Raw genomic sequence first — 22461 nt, 5'->3', positions numbered from 1 at the left:
GAATTCTCCCTCTCAGGCCACAAAGAAACGGCAAAAATGTTCTGTGGGTGATACTGCAGCCACTGCATTACAGTAGCCTCTCTTAAATGAGGATATTTGACTGGTGAATCCAGGTAATTATGGATCCATCTGCTCCACCCTTCCTATTCCCAAGCCCCACTCCATATTATTGTAGTTAGTACCAATAGAACTAAGCTCTGTAATGCACTTTGGGTGGCTCTCTTCTACCCTCAGCACTACATCACATCTGCTGTGGTGAGGACTCCAGGGTGCAGAGAAAGCAGCAGGATAGCACCATAACATAATATAGTTGACTTAAAACTTACAATACATTTATGTTTTGAAACAGAATAACTGAAAAGCATTTCCTCCTCTATTTACGAACCAAGTCTTGAGTTTAGGATTCTGTATTTCCTCTCCAACAGTCATGGATACCACAAGCACTTACTCAAATGGAGGAAGGAACAAGAATTGATTGTTGCAATTTCAGGTGTTTGTCATGTATCAGCTATACTAAGGAAAACGAGGAATCCTGAACTATGGGATGTAGTTTCACTCTATGTTACCAGTTAAAACCAAACACTGTATTTTGTATTCCATTACATTTATTTGATTTTTAACTCAGTCCTTCATTCTATTACTAATTTGGGACCTAAAACAGTGTTGCACTAATTTAGAAAAACAAAAGCAAAGAGAAAGGCTGAGTAGCACATTTGAAGAAAACTGACAAAGTTTGTGCTGCATAAAAATTTAAGAGCACTGAACTGTGATCCTGCAGTGAGCCATGCCCACACAGAATTTTGCTAAAGCCAAAACAATATTGGACTGACAAGGTTTGTAAAATCAAAATCACCCTGGTTTACATACCTAGCAGCTGCACACAGTTCATTAGGTGAACCTGTACCCAAAGACTTTGCCAAAGACCGTACTCCTTACTATAAAATTGTTCTCTGGAACTTATGTGGTTCTGTCTGTATGTTTAATGCTTCTAGCCACTGTGTTTGCCAAGAAAACTTTAGATATGGACTAAATAATGCTGGTCAAACATTTTCTGATGGAATCTTTTTCTCCATTGGAAAATTCTGATTTTATGGAATCAATATATGTTGTGGAAACATTTTGACTCTGTCAAACCTTTTGATGGAAACCAGTCAGGCAAGCAGGTTGACCAGCCCGTCTGGTTTCCTCTCTGCCTGCCTACAAGCTGACTGGAGGGTCGGCAGGCAGACTGCTTGGGTCCCCAGCCTCCCAGCACACTGGGCAGCCTGTCTGGTGATGGCTCCCTCAGCTGCCCGGCTTCCTGGGCTTACCAGCTAGTCGGCTCCCTGGGGTGCCCATCTGGTAGTTGGGCTGCCTGGCACCATAGTTTACATCCAATAGAAAATTTTCATTTTCAAATTTTAATTCCAAGTCAAAAGGAAAAACATTTGGAAATGTGACATTTTTCATAGGACAGGAATTCTGGTTCTGGCACAGCTCTAGAGCTGAATGTAAATCAAAGCATTTTCTTCCTTAATCAGCAGATAGCCTGGAACAATAGTTCTAGGAGTGATAAACTCCCTCTTCCATCTTAAAGGGGTTTTAACTCTGAACCTTAAAAATAACTATTAAATTTCAGGCATGTTCGCTTTTGTCCCACAATCCCACTCTGCCTCCCAAACCTGCTCAAATGCCAAAGGCCCTAACTATTCTCTGCCAAAACCTCCAGGGTTCCCCTTGGTGTGTGTGATGACATGTGTGGAAGATTGAAAAGTGAAATCTTTGGAACAGCATACAATCAATTGCATTCAGTATCACAAACAAATGCACGCGGGGCTACTTACATATTTAGCCTTCTAGTTTTAAATTCAAATGCTCCTGTAACTATGAGTCCGGTGGCACCTTAAAGACTTACAGATTTATTTGGGCATAAGCTTTTGTGGGTAAAAAACCCACTTTTACCCATGAAAGCTTACGCCCAAATAAATCTGTTAGTCTTTTAAGATGCCACCAGACTCCTCATTGTTTTTGTGGATACAGACTAACACAGCTACCCCTCTGATAAATGCGCCTGTGGAATTTCTGCACCAGAATGCTACAGAAGCTGGGGTTGTTGAACTAGACATTAGGTTCAGTTTTATGTGGAGTACATGGGGCCTTGAACACAGGAGAACTTAGTTCCAAGTGAATTTGTCTGTTCAAGCAGCCCAGCCCTGGCTTGGACATACAGTGAAAGTTACACTCTTAACTCTCTTGGGGAAGGGAGGGAGGTAGTGTGAGACTATATTATGTTATGGTACTATCCTGCTGCTTTCTCTGCACCCTGGAGTCCTCACCACAGCAGATGTAGTGTAGCGTAAATTCTAGTCATTAAAAGACTGATCATAGAGCAGCACTATAGAGAAAGCTGACTGCTATCCCAGGTGTCACATAAATACAGTGATCACAGTCGGAAACAGGACTGGGAAGGATGGACTGGAATAAAGAAAGGCATAAAACCACCATAATGGCATCAATTTTATGCTGGTTTCACTGCATTGGGACTGTGAGGGGCTCCTTTGCCAGCGAGGATGATGTGTGAAAGGAAACCTACATTCAGACATGTGAGATGTCTCTATGACACAGAAATGAAGTAGCAAGGGACTACCTGTAAAGAAAACTGACTTCTCAGAAAAACAAACTACAGTTCTTAGGAGCAAGATCTAGGGTTATACCTACTCTGCTTTTTCAGGTTCCGATTTAGTTTCTTCTTTCTCCTCCTTTTCACCTTCATTCACTTTCTGCTCCTTGAATGAGTCAGATAAAAAATGTCATAGAGTTTAAGGCCAGAAGGAACCATTAGATCATCTGGTCTGACCTCCTCTATATCACAGGCCACCAACACCACTTATCACCGCACACTGAACCCAACAATCAAACTGAGATCCAAGTATTACAACCTACAGGATACTAAATTGGTAGGTGAAACAGGAAGAGACTAGGAAGGGCTGACATGTACCATTGATCCAAGCCCTGCAATGGCAGGGAAATGATTAAGTGATACCCAGATAATCCTGGCAAGTGACCTGTACCCACAGGCTGCAGAGGAAGGTGAAAAGTCCCCCAGGTCACTGCCAATATGACCTGGGGAACAATTCCTTACCAACCCCATGTATGCTGATCAGTGAGACCCTGAGCACATGAGCAAGAACCAACCAGTCATGCACCTGAGAAAGAGAATGCTCTGTGCCCTCCATGTCCAATGTCCCATCTCCATTCCTGATGCTTCAGAGGAAGGAGATTGAAACAAAACCCTCCTAGAATACCTTGATGAAACCCTGAAGCATGAACTTTAGGAACACAAGACAAAACAGAAGTGTGCCCCAGGTTGAGCTCTTCCCCTTACCAACACAAACAACCCCATCTACAAAGTCTAAGCAGCATTATACGGTATGCAGCCTCCAAAACATGGCTAAAAGGCAACCGTCATACTGCTGAACATCAAGGCATTTTTTATTAACCAACGCTACAGTGAGGGAAAATGACATTTCCTTTTGCATTTACAAAAGACACACTGAATTTTGAATTTAAAAGCAAACCAAATAACATTGACTAGTCTGAGCAGCTTCAAGCTCGTGATCCCAGAAAGACTAAACTTTGGTAATTCACTGTTCTTCTTTAAAAAGCATGCCACACTTAAGAAAAAAACTAAAATCACACAAACATAGCTGTAAGTTTTATTTCTGATCCACACAGAACAGACTGAAACACGGTGGATAAAAATATAGTTTGTTACCTGAATTTTTTCCTGCATCTCAGGTAATGGAAGTAAGGAAGGTGTGCTCAACAAATCACTCAGACCAGCATTTGGATTATGAGGAATCAGCTTATACTGGCCTCCTTCTCTTTTCAAATCCAAGCCAAATATGTCTGAGAGTAGGTCACCATCATCTGATAAAGCTGTCAGATCAGTCAGATCTTCTGCTGGCAATGCAGCTTCTGTGGGTTTCCTCTCTCCCTCTTCCCCTTCGCCACGTACCTCATCCTGAGTGGGATCTGGCATATTGGCTAAAAGTTCAGCTACCTTGATCTTCTTAGCCCCTTCTACCAAGCTTCCTCCGAGTAGCAAACTGTACATGATGCGAAAGAAGCCTCGGAAAACACTACAGGTGAAATGCAGTAAGCCCATCAAGATGCTCCAGTAGGAAGAAAATAAAGCCATGAACATGTCCTTCATGGTCATTTTCTTCATTTTCTTCATCTGCTTCTTTAGACTCTTCATGCTGAGCATTTTTGTAAGAGTCATTATATTATACTTGAGGGCTACCAAGGCTGATTTGACAGTCACAAGGGAGAAGAAGCCCATTCTAGGGTCCTGTTCCTCAGGCTTATCTTTTTCATTCTCTTCTTTATTTGTGGACCTCTCATTCAAATCTGACTCAGAGATCTGGGCAGCTAGCTGCATTTCAAAGATGGTATCCTCACAGAAATTAACAAAAAGTTCCATCTTTTCCTTCTCTCCTCCTTCATTTACTACATCAAAGATAAACTGCCTCTTTGACTCTTTAACCTGAGGTTTCTCCCACTGAGTTCGACTTGACTCACTTATTTCAAAGTAAACTCGCTCAATGCGCTTTGCACTACCCATGATTTCTATGCGTCCAAGGAAGGGCTGAAAATAATTCAGAACGCTCTCTGCTAGCTCAAGAAAAGTCTGTAACCGGGTATCATGGCGCATGTGCTCTGAAAGGTTGGTCAGGAGAACAGCAACATTGAAACCAATGTCTTTGGCAGGTTCATGGAACCGTTTCACAAATTCCTCATAATCCAGAGTCTCATTCTCATCTGTCTCAGCGCAAGATAGTAGAAACTCAGTTTCAGACTGGGTGTAGTGCTTATGGCTTTCCATGGCCTTCTGAAAGTCCCTCTTTGAAATTATACCCTTACCATCAGGGTCATATTCCTTGAATGCATCAGATGAAGTTAAATCCTTCAACTTTAAGAACATATCAAAAAACTTCAGAATCATCTCCACGTTGTTGGAAGACTCCACTAGCATATCAACCATCTGCTTGCCAATAGTTCCATTCACAACATTACCTAAAGGTGGCAACATGCAATAACCAGTCATTGGTGACAATGAACATTTTGGCAAATAAAAGCATTTAATAATGATTACTGAAATCATCACATGGTAAGATTTACAAATTACTAAATGATCTGGTTGCATGCAAGTCTTCAGTGTATAACTATACAGGTTATAATTTAAAAATACTATACCAAATCAAGATCTATGCGGAAAGATTGAAAAAACTGGGTTTGTTTAGTCTGAAGAAGTGAAGACTGAGGGGGCCATAATGACAGATTTCAAGTACATAAAAGGTTGTTACAGGGAGGAGGGTGAAAAAATTGTTCTTGTTTGCCTCTGAGAATAGGAAAAGAAGCAATGTGCTTAAATTGTAGCAAGGCAAAATTAGGTTGGACATTAGGGAAAACTTCCTGTCAGGCAGATAAGCACGGGGATAAATTGCCTAAGGAGGTTGTGGAATCTCCGTTATTGGAGGTTTTTAAGAGCAGGTTAGACAAACACCTCTCAGGAATGGTCTAGTTATTACTTAGTCCTGCCTTGAGTGCAGGGGACTGGATTAGATGACCATTCGAAGTCCCTTCCAGTCCTACACTTCTATGATTCTACAGAGATGCAATAACAGAAGTAAGTATAAGCACTGCTTTTGAAAGAAGGAGATAAATGTCAGTATGTATACATCAAAGACTTCTTTCACATTTAGTAGAGTGCTGAATGGGAGATGGAATTTAGGAGTGACATTAAGACTTTTCTTGCCATTCCTCTGACGAGCTTAGATATGCTGTGGAGATTAGGCTTTCTGGTTCTGAGGGAGAAAATAGGTATCTTTGGGACGATCTTTGTTCATTCAATGCCTAGCACAATGTGGTCCTGGTCCTTGACTGAAGGTCCCAGTGGCCACTGCAAATCAATAAATAAAGCCATATTTTACAATGGCTGTATGCTACTGCGTGAAGTTGAGGTGCAATAGTAGCTTTTGCAAATGTTAAACAGGACAATCCCCCAGAGCCATGATAGACCTACCCAGGTGAATTCAAAGCCCATTCTTTCATGGTTATGGTAATTGTCAATACAAAAAAAGTGTGATGTTAAATGCAGCACACTGAAGTTGCTAACACACAGTAAATAAAACAACTGATAAATAGTGAAGCTTCCTTCTGTAGCAAGAACCTTGGATTCTAGCTTCACCAGCAAATAGCATCTCATTTGAACCAAAACAGAAGCCAAACACATGGAAATAAGTAAATCTTCGTAATGATTCAAACTGAGCTGGCATGTGCATAATTAACACTGATTTAATTAATTTATACATTATTACTCACCATGTAAATTAGAGTTATCATAATTCCCATGAGCCGTTAAAGATCAACAACTCTTCTGATAATAAACTAATGAACATTAAAATACTAAAAAAGGAAGAGACATTGGTTTTGCTGTGAAAAAAATATGCAGAGGAAAAGAAACAGTTATAATACTTGCAAAATAAACTTTTAAAATAAATTAAAATTACCTTCCAGCATAGACAACAACATGACCACCATATCCTTCTGAAGATCCATTAACTCTTTCAGTAATTCAATTTGACTGGAATCCTGCAAACATGAATCCATTGTAAATAAGACTATTTTGGGCCAATATTTTTAACAACCTCAACCCAGCCTCTGATCTTGCATGCACATATTTTGCACAAATAGAAACTTGTCCTTGTAAAACAGGTATTTTACACACACAACTGCCAACTTGAACTAGTGTTTGTGTGTGCACATGTAGGTTTCATTTAGGGAAAATCAGACTGAGAAGCTGAGAGGCCATTAGTGTATTTGGCCCTTTATGTCAGATCTGAAAATAAAAGGAAAACACATTTATCCAACTATTTACTCTCATATAGTAGCAAAACACATACACACACTCTTATATGTTTAGAAGAAACAGCAATTTAATACAGCCATAGTGCAAGTTGAGCTACTATGGAGAATAAAGAAAAGAACAGCTTTTCTGATAGTATGCAGCTGTGTTGGAGTTGAAGAGATGATGCCTATATAATACTTTATGTTTGCTAAACTGATGTTAGTGTTGGGATGATCAGGTTCCCACCCACATGGCCGTAAGAAAAGTGTCATGACAGCAATAGCATTGAGTTACAAAGAGCTCAAATAAGACCAAAAAAGTGACAGATCAGTCATAGTTGGGAACATTTTATAAGAAGTAAAACAAAGTTATTAAACTTCAATTACATAGAACTTTGACAATCTTTAACGATTTCATCTGAAATTTCCCCATGTTTGTTCTGTGCCTCATGCATATATTTCACCATAAAAAGTTCAGTGGCTTCCAACTACAAAGTTAGGGAAAATGAGTAGTTTTGCTGACGTTCAAATCTATTTCCAACCATTCTTGGAAGAGCTCTAGGGCCAGCCTCTATGAGGTACACCAAAGAGGTACCATTTGCCAACCCCAATGAAATCCACCCAGATTTAGTCAATTTATGAAAGACTCTGAAAATCAGTATTTACACTTGTTCCGAGGAATTTATTAAAACTTTGCTATGAAAATACCTGAGCATCCCATCTGCATTAGGCATGTTCAAAGCCTCAAAGATCTCTCAATATGTCAACTATACTGAGATACTGAACATGCTCCCAGTCCCCAAGAGCTTGAGCTCCAAATGGGAAAAAGACATTGCCACTGTCCCGTAGACTAAGAGGAAACCATCAGGTCTAATCTAGCAACTAATATTAATAATTCTATAAACTTCCCTCGCCCTATTATTAAGCAAAGCCTCATGGCTATGACATAACATGATCACATTTTTTTTTTTACCATAGGAGTCCTGCATCATTCAGTGCAAAGGATGAACAGTGAATAAAGCAGAAAGCAGAAACTTTTAATAAGAGAAAAGGATGTCTTCTCATACTTAAAGCACTGCACTGGGACCCAAGAGGATTTTACTCCTGGCTTGGCCACAGACTTTCCACACGCTGTGGAACAAGCCTACTTTTTCATTCTTAAAATAAGTATATTTTGGTAACCATGACAATATGTGTAGGCTTTTGGTACACCTCTATTTTTGTACGCGTCTCCTCTTTATCATTTAGGAAAGGCTGCACTCATTACAGTGCCACCTGCTGTGAGAATATGCCTATTCATGAAGACGAAGAATGTCTATAGCACTAAGAAGTTCAGCAGAACTAAGAAATCAACCTTCACTCGACACTAAATCCCAACTTTCATCTCTGTGGTACATGCAAAGACTGGATTCTTGAATCATATCAGAATCTAAAATAATAATAAAAATAGCCAAAATCTTGGTCTTCAGAGCTCTATAACTTTAAATATTATAAAAGTAACAACAGAGATTAAAAATAATGATAACAACAATAAAAAAACATTTCCCACTTGTTGGGCACCTTTAATCTGAGTACATCAAATTATTTTTCAAATATTCCACCACACCCCCCGAGACAGGTAAGAAGGTATGTATGACTCTGCTTTACAGATGGGGAAATTGAGACACAGAGTGACATGCCCAAAGTTACAGAGGAAGTTGGTGTCTGAAGAATGGGTTGGATCATAGGAGTTGCTGTGTCATTCTGTAATCACTTGGCCAAGTTTCTCTCCCACTGGTTCATAGCCTATGCTGTCTCAATTCTTCTATATTCCCTTGCATTGTTGTTCTGGTCACGCTCTCTTAATATGAAAATAATTTGTTCGATCAACAATTCAGCTAATGTATTGTAAAAAGTTAGTAACTAAAAAATAAGAAAAAAAAGTACATGATACCTGAGATAGTTTCATCTGCATGTGGGCAAACACATGAAGAAAACCAACCACTGCGTCCCACAGCCTGCTGTGTGCCAGACTCTGCTGGTTCCCTGTACATGGACCCTACCATGCAGATGACAAGAAAAGGAGAACAGGGTTTATATGCAAGAGAATTACATCAAACATTAGGATAAAATTAGAATCAGGTTACCTAAAATATGACCAGCTGAGAGCTGCTACACAAGCATTTTAGGAACTGTTAAGGAAAGTGGAAACATAAATGGAATGACAATTTCATTTGATAACAATTACTGTAGAATATCCCTACCACTTCCTTTGCTTTAAGGCAACTAAAGCCACATTTTCAAAGTTCTGTGTAAAAAGGGAGCCACAAAAAATGGATCTCAATATTCACGGAAGAGTACCAGTTTGCACCTTTAAATTGGAATCTCATGAGGGGCACAGATGTTTAGTCTAATTCTCCTCTACTTAAGCAAATGTAAATCAGGACAGGTTTCAGAGTAACAGCCGTGTTAGTCTGTATTCGCAAAAAGAAAAGGAGTACTTGTGGCACCTTAGAGACTAACCAATTTATTTGAGCATAAGCTTTCGTGAGCTACAGCTGAAGTGAGCTGTAGCTCATGAAAGCTCATGCTCAAATAAATTGGTTAGTCTCTAAGGTGCCACAAGTACTCCTTTTCTTTTTGTAAATCAGGAGTAACAATGATAAGGTTCTGGTAAAATTATTTTAAGAAGAGTTGAATCAGGCCTCTTGTTTTTTGTTCAGCAAGTTTCACCTGTTGTAAAACATTGTCTGGTGTTACAATGCTATAATAATATTTTTACAAAAATCAGATGATATTTCAAAGGACAATGAATAAGATATTTATTAACACCGTGAACAGAATAGTTTGGGTGTAGCGGGCCAAATCTGTTAGAGCTGTGTGTATACATTTGCATATCACCAGCCTCTGCTAATACTTATTCAAGCTAGTACTTTCACAATTCACTCCTATGAAGTCTAAAATAATACAGATTTCCATAATGAAGATTTGAATGTGAATAAAAAAGTATAGTCTGTATGCTCAGTCTTTAAATAAATCCTTCCCAAGAGAAATTACAATGATTAGGGGCCTGAATCTTCACTCATATAGGTTTCATAGTCCTGTAAGTCCATTTAGTTTCAATGGAATTACTCCTGACATATAATGTGATCAGAGTCTGTCCCTATCTTTTAAGCATTAATTTTTGGGATAATTTCTCAAAAATAGTTATCAGATAAAGCTACTTTTTGGCTTATCAAAATGATCCTTTCATTGATTAATATAATTGCCATGATTTCATATAGTGTAGTTTTAAACACTCTCCTGACAGTTGAACCTCAACTTCCATAATGAAAATATTGTGTAATCAGCAAAAAGGCCCCAAATTATTTTAAATCACTTCATATTGTCATAAGCAGCATTTCTCACTCGATTATTTTACATGGGAAAAGACTAGTATATTGTAGCATACTGGTAGTGACATTCACTAAGAAATAAATGAATTATATGGGACCTCAATCTGCACATAGAGTGCCCACTTATGGGGAAAGAAGTTCTGTACATGGATAGAGGATCCAATATAGTATAGGATGAATGGCAGTGAACCTAACACTTTCCACTAACATTTATCACACATCCTTTTTTAAGAGAACAATAAAGGGTACATTAAAATTAAACCTAGGAGAATTTGATTGCCATTTTTTTCTTTAAAAATTCTAGCTAGTTACATAGAAAAGAAAAACTACATTAAATAACGTTATGAAGATTGCAAAGTCAAGTACTCAAAAGTTAGGAAATGACAGAATTCAAGTTTTTCCATAGGACCGAGCTTCCAAGGGGAGTAGTGGGACAAAAAACCTAACTGGCTTCAAGACTGAACTTGATAAGTTTATGGAGTGGATGTAGCCGATCTGCAACTGCTAGTAGCAAAGACCTACAATGATTGGTGATGGGACACTAGACTGGAAGGGCTCTAAGTTACTACAGAAAATTATTTTCCAGATGTCTGGCTGCGGAGCTTGTCCACGTGCTCAGGATCTAACTGATCACCGTATATGGGTCCGAAAGGAATTTTCCTCCAGGCCAGACTGGCAGAGACCAGGTTTTTTTTCCCCCTCCTCTGCAGCATGGGGCATGGATCACTTGCAGGTTTAAACTAGTGTAAATGGTGGGTTCCTTGTAACTTGAAGTCTTTAAATCAAGATTTGAGGAATACAGGAACTCACAGAGGTAATGGGTCTTTTACAAGAGTGGATGGGTGAGCTTCTGTTGCCTGCAATGGGCAGGAGGTCAGACTAGATGAACATGACGGTCCCTTCTGGCCTTAAAGTCTATGAGACCCCTTGCCTTAGTCAGTGCACAGAATGGATGGTTCTCCATCCATGGCATGGAGACAGCTATTCCATTTTTTTCTTATCCTTCAATGTGGCGCTCCATATTTTGTTGCACCCCTTCCAAGCCCTGCACTCAGTACAGAATTATTAATTTCTTCTAGAACTTTTTTATGGTGCTCATTACATCCTGCCAGCAGTTTCTTCTTGTTTATTGCAAAGAGGGTCCAGGTCAGGCAAGTCTCTGCAGATCTGAAATGTGGCAATATGTCATGGGGAAAGAGTTTTCTCAAGCAGTGTATTCAGAGCTTTATAATCAAACTGACAAGAAGCCAGAGCACTGACTGAATATGCCATGATATTCCACTTACTAAGCACACAGCCACATTCTACATTAGTTTTACTTTTCAGATAAAGCAAACGTGAAGAACATAGTATGATACATTGCAGTAGTCCAGTCTTGAGGTGCAAAACAAATTATAATGGCAAGGTTCCTGTTGGAAAGAAAAGGACACAACTGGCTACATACTGGGACACAAGAAGTCTTGGTTAGCAAAAGAGGAGATAATTCAATGATACCTGGGAATCTGCTAGATTCTTAGTTTGCAAAAAAATAACAAATGGCTACTACACATATTTCAAAACATTATTTCTTACTAATTTCATGCAATGAGCAGTTTACCTGAATATACTCTGTGAGAGTATTGAAGACCTGTTTTGCAACTTGAATTGCTTTGGAGAAATTACGTTGTCCTTGCTCATCAATAACATCCTTCCCAGAATAATACCAGTAGAAATCACTAATTGATTCCTATAAAACAGATGTAAGAAACAACACATGTAGGTCAGATATTCAAACTGCCACTCCTGTGTTCATCAGCATTTTCATAAAGTAAACTTTAAAAGCAAACTTCGTTGTGAGCAAAAAAAAATCCATTTATTCATATGGATTTAAAATAATCTCAGACATTTTAGGTATCATCAACATAATGCATTTTCTCTCTCATCTCCAGTGAAACCCACAGGGAAAAACAAAACAAAACAAAACCAAAAATCCCTTCAAAATCTAACTTTTGTCTAGATTACCTGGTCTTTTTGTTTATTTCAAGTTTTACATACACATATGGGCCCTTAAACTGACTAAATCATTAACACAGTGCTGTGTGCTGTTCATGTGAACAATGTGACTTTATACTGTCTGCCTGCCAGCTAGCTAAATCAAGGAACTGAATATTCTTTGTGCATAGAATTCTTCTTTCCATCTCCCTTAAAGAATGTCAGCTGAAACTTCATCAAAATGAGCTCCAAAACATAAAAAGGTTTATTGTTATTACCACCGAGCCTCTAAAGAACTTGCAAGGACACACAGTAATACTGACAACAGCAACAACAACTGAAAAAAGGTTGATTTTCCACATACTGGAATTTTTAGAAGCAACAACAAAAATGCTAAAATACAGCTACCTGTATTTATTTGCAATTAGTATGTAAGGTGGTTTACCTGAACTCTCAGTAAGTAATCCACAGTGGAGATGATAATATTGACAGTTGTGTTGTTACCAGTTTGAGTTCTCAAATAATTCTGAAAATCTAAAAATGAGAGGATGAGTTCAAATTAACATTTATTTAAATCTCAAATATTTTCAGAATTATTTATTAAAATAAATTCTGGTACAATCCATTGGTCAAAGCCTACTTTAAAGGATTGAAACATCTTCTAAGTAACTTTCCTGTTTAAATCCATATTTTAATTCACTGAATCGTTTACATCTGCCTGAATGGTACCATCTTATTGAGGAGATCAAGTAACAGTTTACAAGTTCTAATATCTGGTTTCTCCTGTGAACATATTATAAGTCTGACTTTGATCTCACTTATATCAACTTTACACTGATGTCACTACATTAACGTCACTAGAATTATTCCCAATTTACACTAGTCTAAATGAAATCTGAATTAAATCTTATGCCATTACTGATGACAATGATATGAATATGTTTGACAGCTATAAACTGGAATCTTTTTTTATAATACCACAAAGTATATGAGTAAGTGAACTAATATTAAAAATACTTTAAAAGAAATTGCTAGTATTTCCTTATGTTATATATGAAAAACTATTGTTCCTCCTTCAATGAAGATCTCCCATATGCTCCTGGGATGACATTTAAGCCCCCTAACCACCTTCAGTGAGAACCAGAACTCTAAAAATACTTTGCATGCCAAAGTACAATATGTTTGCTGCAAAGCCCTCCTTTAAGACTTTCCTCCCATTTAGTGATCAGAAGCTAAAACTAGAGTAAACTTCATTTTCTATTTAATTTACCTTTCACATAGTTCATGCTCCAGGAGTTTTATCATTTTGTGAGCCATTTTTTTTCTCCCAATGTTTAAATGAACAAGGAAACTTGACATTTTAACTCCACATAAATATTTTTCTTTCATGTACAGTTCAGCTACTCAGGAACCTTTCATAATATTTCCTTAAAACTTGCCAAGCCTTCAGCACTGATGAGCTTTTATCCCTGGTTACCATCACCTTGGCTCAGCTGACTGGCAGCCTGCCCACAAACCTGAACTGTGTCCTTCACAAAGCAACTGGAGGAATCGGAAGAGGTCACAGGTGAATTCGTCATCCTGCATTACCTTTTCTCCTGTGGAAAGCCCAGATGGAGGTACAAATTATCACAGACTGTCAACTAGCTCCCCACTTCCCTTACCAAATCTCCATATTTAATCTAAAGTCACCATTAACAAACATATAAAATGCAATTTATAGCCACTATTCTATCTGAAGCATGGCATGTGGCTGGCAGATAGATGCTATTTCTCTTCCATAAGAAAAGAACATTTACATTTCAAGACACAAATTTCTCTCTAAAAAATGCAGCAGCATGGGCTTGGCAACATTTTAGAAAAAATCCATCTTTTACACTCTTCTTTTATTTTTGTTGGCATGAAGTCTGCATCATGTACAAAGCTTAATACTGGATTTACTTTGTTCCAATGTTTGATAAATATTGAAAAGCCTGAAAAATTAATCAAGTATTGCAGAAAAGAAGACCTCTAAAAATATATTTTTAAAAGCAAACTAAGCCAACAACTTTATAGACATTTATGTTCTCAGAAAACACTTAACCTGGGATTTTCAAATGAGTCTAAAAGAGTTAGGCAACCAATTCTCATTGAAAGCCAGGGGACACTAGCCACCAAATTCCCTTAGTTCTGGTTAACCAAAGCACTAAGTATGTGCTTAAGTGTTTTTTCTGAATAGGGATGGACTTCAGCGTGTCCTTAAGGACTCTTGCAGAACTTGGCCCTACAGCCTAGTTTTTCTATAGACAGCGGTTATCCAGGTGTCTAGAGCTGTAAAAGATCTTCAGAATTGCTGAAGAAAATCTGGTACACTAACATGGTATCCATTCAATTAATTGTATCAGTACAGAGAGTCAACCTGGAAGTTTAAATGAGAAAAGGGGAAGCATTAGTGGCTCTAGGAAAGATCAGGGATTAACAAAGTAGAACTGGAAGCTTGATAAATTCGCACAGAGGGAAGACATAATAGCAAGCAAAACTACACTGGAGTATTAAAGGCAAATGATTTCATTATTAGGGCTTTATACAAATATTTTGGGGACAAATGGTTTCTTGGCAAAAATGGAAACAACTTTTTTTTAAATATAGAGAATTTTAATGTGCAATCATTTGTTACTTGTAGATGATGGCATAAAAATAAAAGACAAAAATGCAAGTAAATTGAAAAAGTACAGTATATTAATTCTGAAAGTTTTCTTAAAAATAGGAGGCATTTTGGACTGGTACCTGAACTTTTAAATCCAATGTGATATTAAGAACATTATCCTTTTCAGTTGGTGAATAAAAGAAATAATGAGAGTTAAACAAAAATATAAAACTTCTCCCAGACTGGGAGTGCTTGAATTAGAGAGATAATATATATGCATATATAATGTATAAACAGGAATATGATTGGATGCTTACTGTACATAAAAATTATGAATGATTACAATTACAAATAGCCAATGGACTTACCAGTCCGCAGTCTGTGACTTTCAAAGTGAGAGGCTTCAGTATAATGGTAGGGTTAGGAAGCAAAACCATTTTGAAAACTAATGTGAACATTAAAAGAAGTATATAAAATCATTTCACTCTTTTCCCTGTTGGCCAGCAAGACACAATATTTGGTGACCAAACCAAGTATCACCAGGTGTATATAAAAATGCGGCAAACATAGGGAGACTTAAAATATCTTTTTTTCCTCCCCCTAATTCTTGCTGCATTCTCACTGAAATGGCAAAAAGAAAAAAAAATGCATAGTCCTCTCCCTGACAATGAATCAAGTACTACAGATGATGTTTAACACAATTTGTCTCTGGGTCAGACATTAATACCAGATATATAGCTTTTCAACTGTACAAGATTGAAAATCCGTTCAACTAATTAAATAACAAAACACAAAAGACTAAAAGAGGCTCCTGTGCATACAAGTAGTATATTAATCAACAGTACTATATATGAGCTCAATTCTGCAAGATGCTTAAACACTTTGCTGGACTTGGAATGTTCAGCATCTTGCAATATTGAGCATTTTATTTTTATAACTCAGTTGGATTCCTCATGTTTTAATATTAAGTATGTGCTTAAGTGCTTTGCTGGATTGGGGCCAGAATGCTCAGAACCTTGCAGGATCGAGTATTACTTTTGCAGAATCTCAATTATCTCTATGGAACCTGAGCCTGCAAAAACATATGCATGTAACTTTACTCACGTGAGACTTCAATGACTTCAAGGGGACAACACATTTAAGGAAAATTAATCATACATAAGTGTTTCCAGGATCAAGCCTACAAAAGGCCTAACCACACATTCCTTGACTATCCAAATCTCTCAGACTTCAGTGGCAGTTTGGCATAACCAAAGAACACAGATCAAGACTATTAAGGAAATATTTAAAAAAAAAACCTACCTGCATTAATAATTTATAATAATTCCAGTAAAATTTATTTATATTACTCTTACAGTTAAAGATAGGTTCAATATAACTTTTTTTAATAGAGCAATATTTCACATGTATTTTATGTAGCCCACCCCACACGCACCTTTAAAAAAAAAGTTTGCCAGGTGGATATTTTCTTTTTCTTCTAAGTGAAATTTAACTCTGCCATGTGGGCTAACTGACCACTTTCACTTGGAAAAGGTGGGCGGTGGGGGAAGGGCATAATAAAAAGTGACATGAACAATAAGTTCAGTAGACGCTGCAAAATTAGGACCTCAACTGAGGAAAATATTTAAATATTTAAGCACATGAACACTTCAGCATGCTTTCCTGAATTATGGCCTAAATGAGGTGTGAATGTTAAAGAAGTACAGTCACAAGAAAAAACAGTGGCTTTTCTAAACAAACTACTGTACAAAGCTTGGTAGGAGCTTTCAACAGCACTTAACTGCACTGGTTTCTCACTTTCATTTCTCACTCAAAAAGTTTCTCAAAAACAATTAATATTCATATTGACTTTGATAATACAAGGTGCTGAGCACTCCAGACATGAATTTTAATGGAATATTCGTGCTTGAACAGAGCACGTACTTAAGTCCCTATTTCAGCAAAGCACTTAAAAGCATATGCTTAGCGAGACCATAGTGCTTATAACCTGGCAATACTGAGTGTCCCAGGCCTGACTTTTAAGTGGTTGTGTGTGTGTGTGTGTACTGAATATTAAAAATATATATTAATAAAATACATAAAAACAACACTAGATACAAGTTTGGTGCTATTAAAAACTTCAGCATCACTTTGACTATGGTGAGAGGGAAAGTCCAAAGTAAGAGGAATGGTTGAGGAGGACTTTAAAAATATAAATCTTTTGATAATGTCCTTTAAACTGGCTGAAAATATTTATTTTCATTTCCTCTTCTACCATTTCACCTCCCTCTTAGTACCTCTTCACTTTTGCTTTTCTTTCTTTTCCCCTTCTCAGGTTTTGGAGACATTCAGGGAAGGTGGGGAGGGACAGGAAAGCCTTGAATTAAATGATAGCAATATTCCTTTATAATGAAATCATTTCCTGACACATCAACTTCACTATAAGAATCAGTTTGCTGTAAAAGAAATTGCAATTTGCACACTGCAAAGCATTTGGGTCTTTCATTCAATGTCTCTATACAGAAGGTTTCATAATTTGGGTTACTATAAGTGGGTTTTCATTGAGATAATGTGTATTCAGAAAGACTGTCTTTTGAGGTTTTACTGTTTCAGTTTTATCCTCCCTCCTTCTAATATATTGGATCTGATCATTCACAGTACCTCATGGAAAATGTATTTACATCTGTGTAAAATGAGTACAAATCATACACAAAATTCTACCAAGTCAGAAAGGTAGTGTTGTATGCCCCCCATCACAAAGAACAAAGGCAGTGGTGAATCAGACCCATAGATTCCTTTTTAAAAACAAATGATATACATGTTTCAATGTTAATCACAAGCAGTTTTGAGCAGTATGCCTGTACTGATTACAGAGATCAAATTCTTCTAACCAGTAAAATATCTGACTCTCTTTTAGAATGACAAATCCTTGGCACTAAAAAAACAGACCATAATCTGACTCAGAAAGAAATGCTGGTAACATCAGCATTTTTTCAGGATAAAAACATTATTTAATAACTACAGAGAGGTGTCTCTTTGGAGACTACAAGTGACACCTCTGGAATTCAGATCCATTTCTTTGCTTAAAATCTAAGCTAGCCACTTTTGGCGTCACATACACAAATTCATGCCTCCACACACAAACATTTATACATATAGTGTACTTACAAATATACATATTGCATATAGCATGACTTAGGGAGGTGAGTCACTGCTTAGGTAAGCTGCAATTGATGTGATGTATATACTATAGTACATTTGCTTAAACATGTAACTATTTGGTTAAAATGCTGCCATTGCCCATGTTGCACATAAATGGTATGGTTACACACATGAATGGCTTTATGCCTACAGTGTGTGCAGTTGCGAGTCTGATAATATGATGTATACAAACAGAAGCAACGTCTGCAGTAAAATAAAAATAAGATTGAATGTAACAAGCATATGTATCTCCTTGAAAGTGTTTGATTCTCAGTTCATTAATTCTTTCATACCCCCCATTTTGAAATCCCCACTGCTACTAATAGTTAAATAAATCTGTGGGACATTATATATTAAAAATATTTACCATTCTAAAAGGCACAAAGGCCCAATTTTGATGAATGCACAATTGTCAAACAACAAAGATCTGCCATAGTAACACCAGTTAATTTATTTCCACTAAAAGATTCAGAAGTTGTTTGGCTGAGTTACCAGTGCCACATGTCTGTCATTGTCTCTTTATTGCCCCACAGTTACAATAAATCTCATAGGAAACAGATCATTCAAGAGCTCAAACCAGATAAAGTAACCTACTCCCCCCCCCCTCCACTGAGCCACGCACAACTACCTCTGCTAGCCCAAGCAAACTAGTATTCGTGTAAACAGAAGTGCAGGGCCCTCATAGTTGGAAACTCTGCTAGTGAGATGAGAAGATGGAAAGGATTGCTACAGCACAGGCTGAAGCAGGCAACTCTCCCAAGTAACAGGATGCAGTAATGCTAGCAGGAAATACACCGATTCAGAACACTTCCTTATCAGCTTCAACAGCTTATAAATATTGCTGATATGAATTTAATTTCAAGATGTATGTGACTGCCACTAACACGAGGTCATGTCCTGCAAAAACTTAAGCACATGCTTAAAGTTAACTGCTAAAGGAGTACGAATGGACCTCAGTGTAATAATCAGGCTCAATGGCATTAAAAAATGCTTAAAGTTAAGAGAATGAGTATGTTTTTGCAGGACTGGGGCCTATTTAACTAATTTGTACTATTATTGATTTTTAACAGCTCTTCTGTATTTTATTCTATCTGTGTTATGAAATGGAATGTATGCCAGTCATGCAGATTGGTGAAAGGCTAATCTTTAAAGGGACAACAATCAGGTCACATTTCCCATAATATTTAGATTTTATAAAAATAAGCTTTTTAAGAACCTAAGACAAACAGAAATAATTCCATTACATTAAAAAAATCCAACGGAACACTACACACTTTATTAATCAACATTTCCCTGCAGTGTTTTTCCCCCAAAGATTCCAGCACTGTACTGGTATATAAGACTATCACAATAAAATTGGCTAGAAACTAACTACAATTGTTCAACTGGGGAGAAATTAAAAAAGCACCTAACAACATAAAAAGAAAAAATAAATTTTGATATTAAAACAATTTCCTTTTTATAATTTACATGTCATTCACAAAACAGATAAAAAATTTTGTTTTTGAATTGATTTGGTTTTGATTTGAATTGATTCAAAATTGATTTTCAAATTTACAATATCTGTTTAAAAGATGTCAGCAGATTATAATATTAGATACTTTGCAAATTGTATTTAAAGGTATCTTTTAAAAAGTGGAAGTTAAATCCTATTGAGGAAAACAGAACGGACCATAAACTCTGGCAAGTGAAGTGTAAAACTATAATTAGGAAGGTCAAAAAAGAATCTGAAGAACAGCTAGACAAAAACTCAAAAAGTAACAGCAATTTATTTTTTAAAGAACATCAGAAGCAGGAAGTCTGTTAAACAACTAGTGGGGCCACTGGACGATCAAGATGCTAAAGGAGCACTCAAGGAAGATTAGGCCATTGCAAAGAAACTAAAGGAATTATTTGCATCGGTCTTCATGGCTGAGGGTGTGAGGGAGATTCCTGAAGCTGAGCCATTCTTTTTAGGTGAAAAATCTGAGGAACTGTCCCAGATTGAGGTGTCATTAGAGGTGGTTTTGGAAAAAAATGATAAATTAAACAATAATAAGTCACCAGGACCAGATGGTATTCACCCAATAGTTCTGAAGGAACTCAAATGTGAAATTGCAGAACTACTAATTGTGGTATGTAACATACCATTTAAATTAGCTTTTGTACCAGATGACTGGAGGATAGCTAATGTGATGCCAATTTTTAAAAAAGGCTCCAGAGGTGATCCTGGCAGTTACAGGCCGGTAAGCCTGACTACAATACCAGGCAAATAGTTTGAAACTATAGTAAAGAACAGACACATAGATGAACATGATTTGTTGGGGAAAAGTCAACATGTTTTCTGTAAAGGGAAGTCATGCCTCACCAATCTACTAGAATACTTTCACAGGATCAACAAGCATGTAGACAAGGGTGATCCAGTTGATATAGGGTACTTAGATTTTCAGAAAGCCTTTGACAAAGTCCCTCACCAAAGTCTCTTAAGCAAAGTAAGCTGTCATGGGATAAGAGGGAAGGTCCTCTCATGGATCAGTGATTGGTTACAAGATAAGGGAACAAAGGGTAGGAATAAATGGTCAGTTTTCAGAATGAAGAAAAGTAAATAGTGGTGTCCCTCAGAGGCCTGTACTGGGACCAGTCCTATCCAACATAGTCATAAATGATCTGGAAAAAGGGATAAACAGTGAGGTGGCAACATTTTCAGATGATACAAAACTACTCAAGGTAGCTAAGTCCAAAGCAGACTGCAAAGAGTTACAAAGGGACCTCACCAAATTGGGTAACTGGCAACAAAATGGCAAAAGAAATTCAGCTTTATAACTGCAAATTAATGCACATTGGAAAACATAATCCCAACTATACATAAAAAATGATGGGGTCTAAATTACCTGTTACCACTCAAGAAAGAGATCTTGGAGTCATTGTGGATAGTTCTCTGAAAATATCCACTCAAGGTGCAGTGGCAGTCAAAAAAGCTAACAGTGTTGTGAATCATTAGGAAAGGGATAGATAATAACATAGAAAATATCATATTGGCTCTCTATAAATCCATGATATGCCCACATCTTGAACACTGTGTGCAGAAGTGGTCACCCCATTTCAAAAAAAGATACACTGGAATTGGAAAAGGTTCAGAAAAGGGCAACAAAAATATTAGGGGTATGGGACAGCTTCCATATAAGGAGAGATTAATAAGGCTGGGACTTTTCAGCTTGGAAAAGGGACGACTAAGGGGGAAATATGATAGAGGTCTATAAAATCATTACTGGTGTGGAGAAAGCAAATAAGGAAATGTTATTTCTTCCTTCTCATAACACAAGAACTAGGGGTCATCATATGAAATTAATAAGCAGCAGGTTTAAAACAAACAAAAGGATGTATTTCTTCACACAATGCTTTCAACCCCTGGAACTCTTTTCCTGAGGATGCTGTGAAGATCAAGACTATAAAAGGATTTTTAAAAGCACTAGTTTAAAACTTTAAGTTCATGGAGGTTAGGTCCATCAATGGCTATTAGGCAGGATGGGCAGGGATGCAAAACCATGCTCTGAAGAGTCCTTGGCCTTTGTTTTTCAGAAGCTGGGAACTGGCGACAGGGGATGGATTACTTGATGATCACCTGTTCTGTTCACTCCCTCTGAAACACCTGGTATTGGCCACCGTAGGAAGGCAGGATACTGGGCTACGTGGACCATTGGTCTGACTCTGTACAGCCATTCTTATGTTCTTAAAGAACACCATTCTAAAAGTTAACAATTTTAACAATAGTTTTATGCATCTCTCTAAACCTCATTCCATTTTATAGTTTAAAAATGAATGGATTATTCAATACGGCTGAGAAAACAAGTAGAGTTTTGCCTGTGAAGCCCTCAACTACTGTTTAAGTGTCCTTTCTATAGAAATGCTGTTGTGGAAATTTGAGAGTCTTCTGAAGATAAAAATCAACTGGCCTTGAACCAAAGGTGACACTGTAGCACATGACAAATATTGTCAGGCATCAGAAATAAAGTATTGTTATCCTTTGTAATTTAAAATTACATGGCAGTATTTTAAAGCTGTCTCTCAAGTGAGATCAGTCAAATGCAATTACAATATTCCTCTAACAAAGGGCAAGATTCACAAAAGGTTTAATGAAATGAAAAATGGGTCTAAAAATCTATTTTCAATTAGTAAAGAAGTTCTTCTAAATCTTAGTATTTTTTTCAAACATACTACTATTTAGTAGGTTGTAGAGATTGTATTAAATGAAGAATATGAATAATAACTCCAATTAAAATAAAATCAATCTCAGATAATTGTAGTAAGTCTATGTTTTTAAGGAGACTGCTAATCAATCTTCTATTGAAACTCTTAACAGGATAGCTGCACAGTCTGATGGTTAAAGGAAGAAAGTGGATGTCAGAATTTCTGGGTTCTTTTCCCAACTTGGGTAAATGA

The 22461-nt window shown here is 37.2% G+C and overlaps 1 protein-coding gene across 17 annotated transcripts in view; it reads right to left on the bottom strand.

Moving 5' to 3' along the window:
• Window positions 1-22461, bottom strand: part of RYR2 (ryanodine receptor 2) — a 709125-nt gene that overhangs the window by 60846 nt on the left and 625818 nt on the right. For 8 of the 17 annotated variants that reach the window (XM_073338183.1, XM_073338189.1, XM_073338186.1 and 5 more), the window contains 8 exons: window positions 15231-15263; window positions 13754-13834; window positions 12682-12770; window positions 11863-11991; window positions 8825-8929; window positions 6555-6636; window positions 3755-5058; window positions 2698-2765 (listed from right to left, as the gene is read on the bottom strand). In XM_073338183.1, the coding sequence (XP_073194284.1) occupies window positions 2698-2765; window positions 3755-5058; window positions 6555-6636; window positions 8825-8929; window positions 11863-11991; window positions 12682-12770; window positions 13754-13834; window positions 15231-15263 (1891 nt within the window). The remainder of the gene's footprint in view (window positions 1-2697; window positions 2766-3754; window positions 5059-6554; window positions 6637-8824; window positions 8930-11862; window positions 11992-12681; window positions 12771-13753; window positions 13835-15230; window positions 15264-22461) is intronic. The other 9 variants (XM_073338185.1, XM_073338188.1, XM_073338192.1 and 6 more) reach the window with 2 other exon arrangements.

The sequence above is a fragment of the Lepidochelys kempii genome, chromosome 3 (genome assembly GCF_965140265.1).
Source record: "Lepidochelys kempii isolate rLepKem1 chromosome 3, rLepKem1.hap2, whole genome shotgun sequence".
Lineage (NCBI taxonomy): Eukaryota > Metazoa > Chordata > Testudines > Cheloniidae > Lepidochelys > Lepidochelys kempii.
This window is presented reverse-complemented; position numbering and strand designations above follow the sequence as displayed.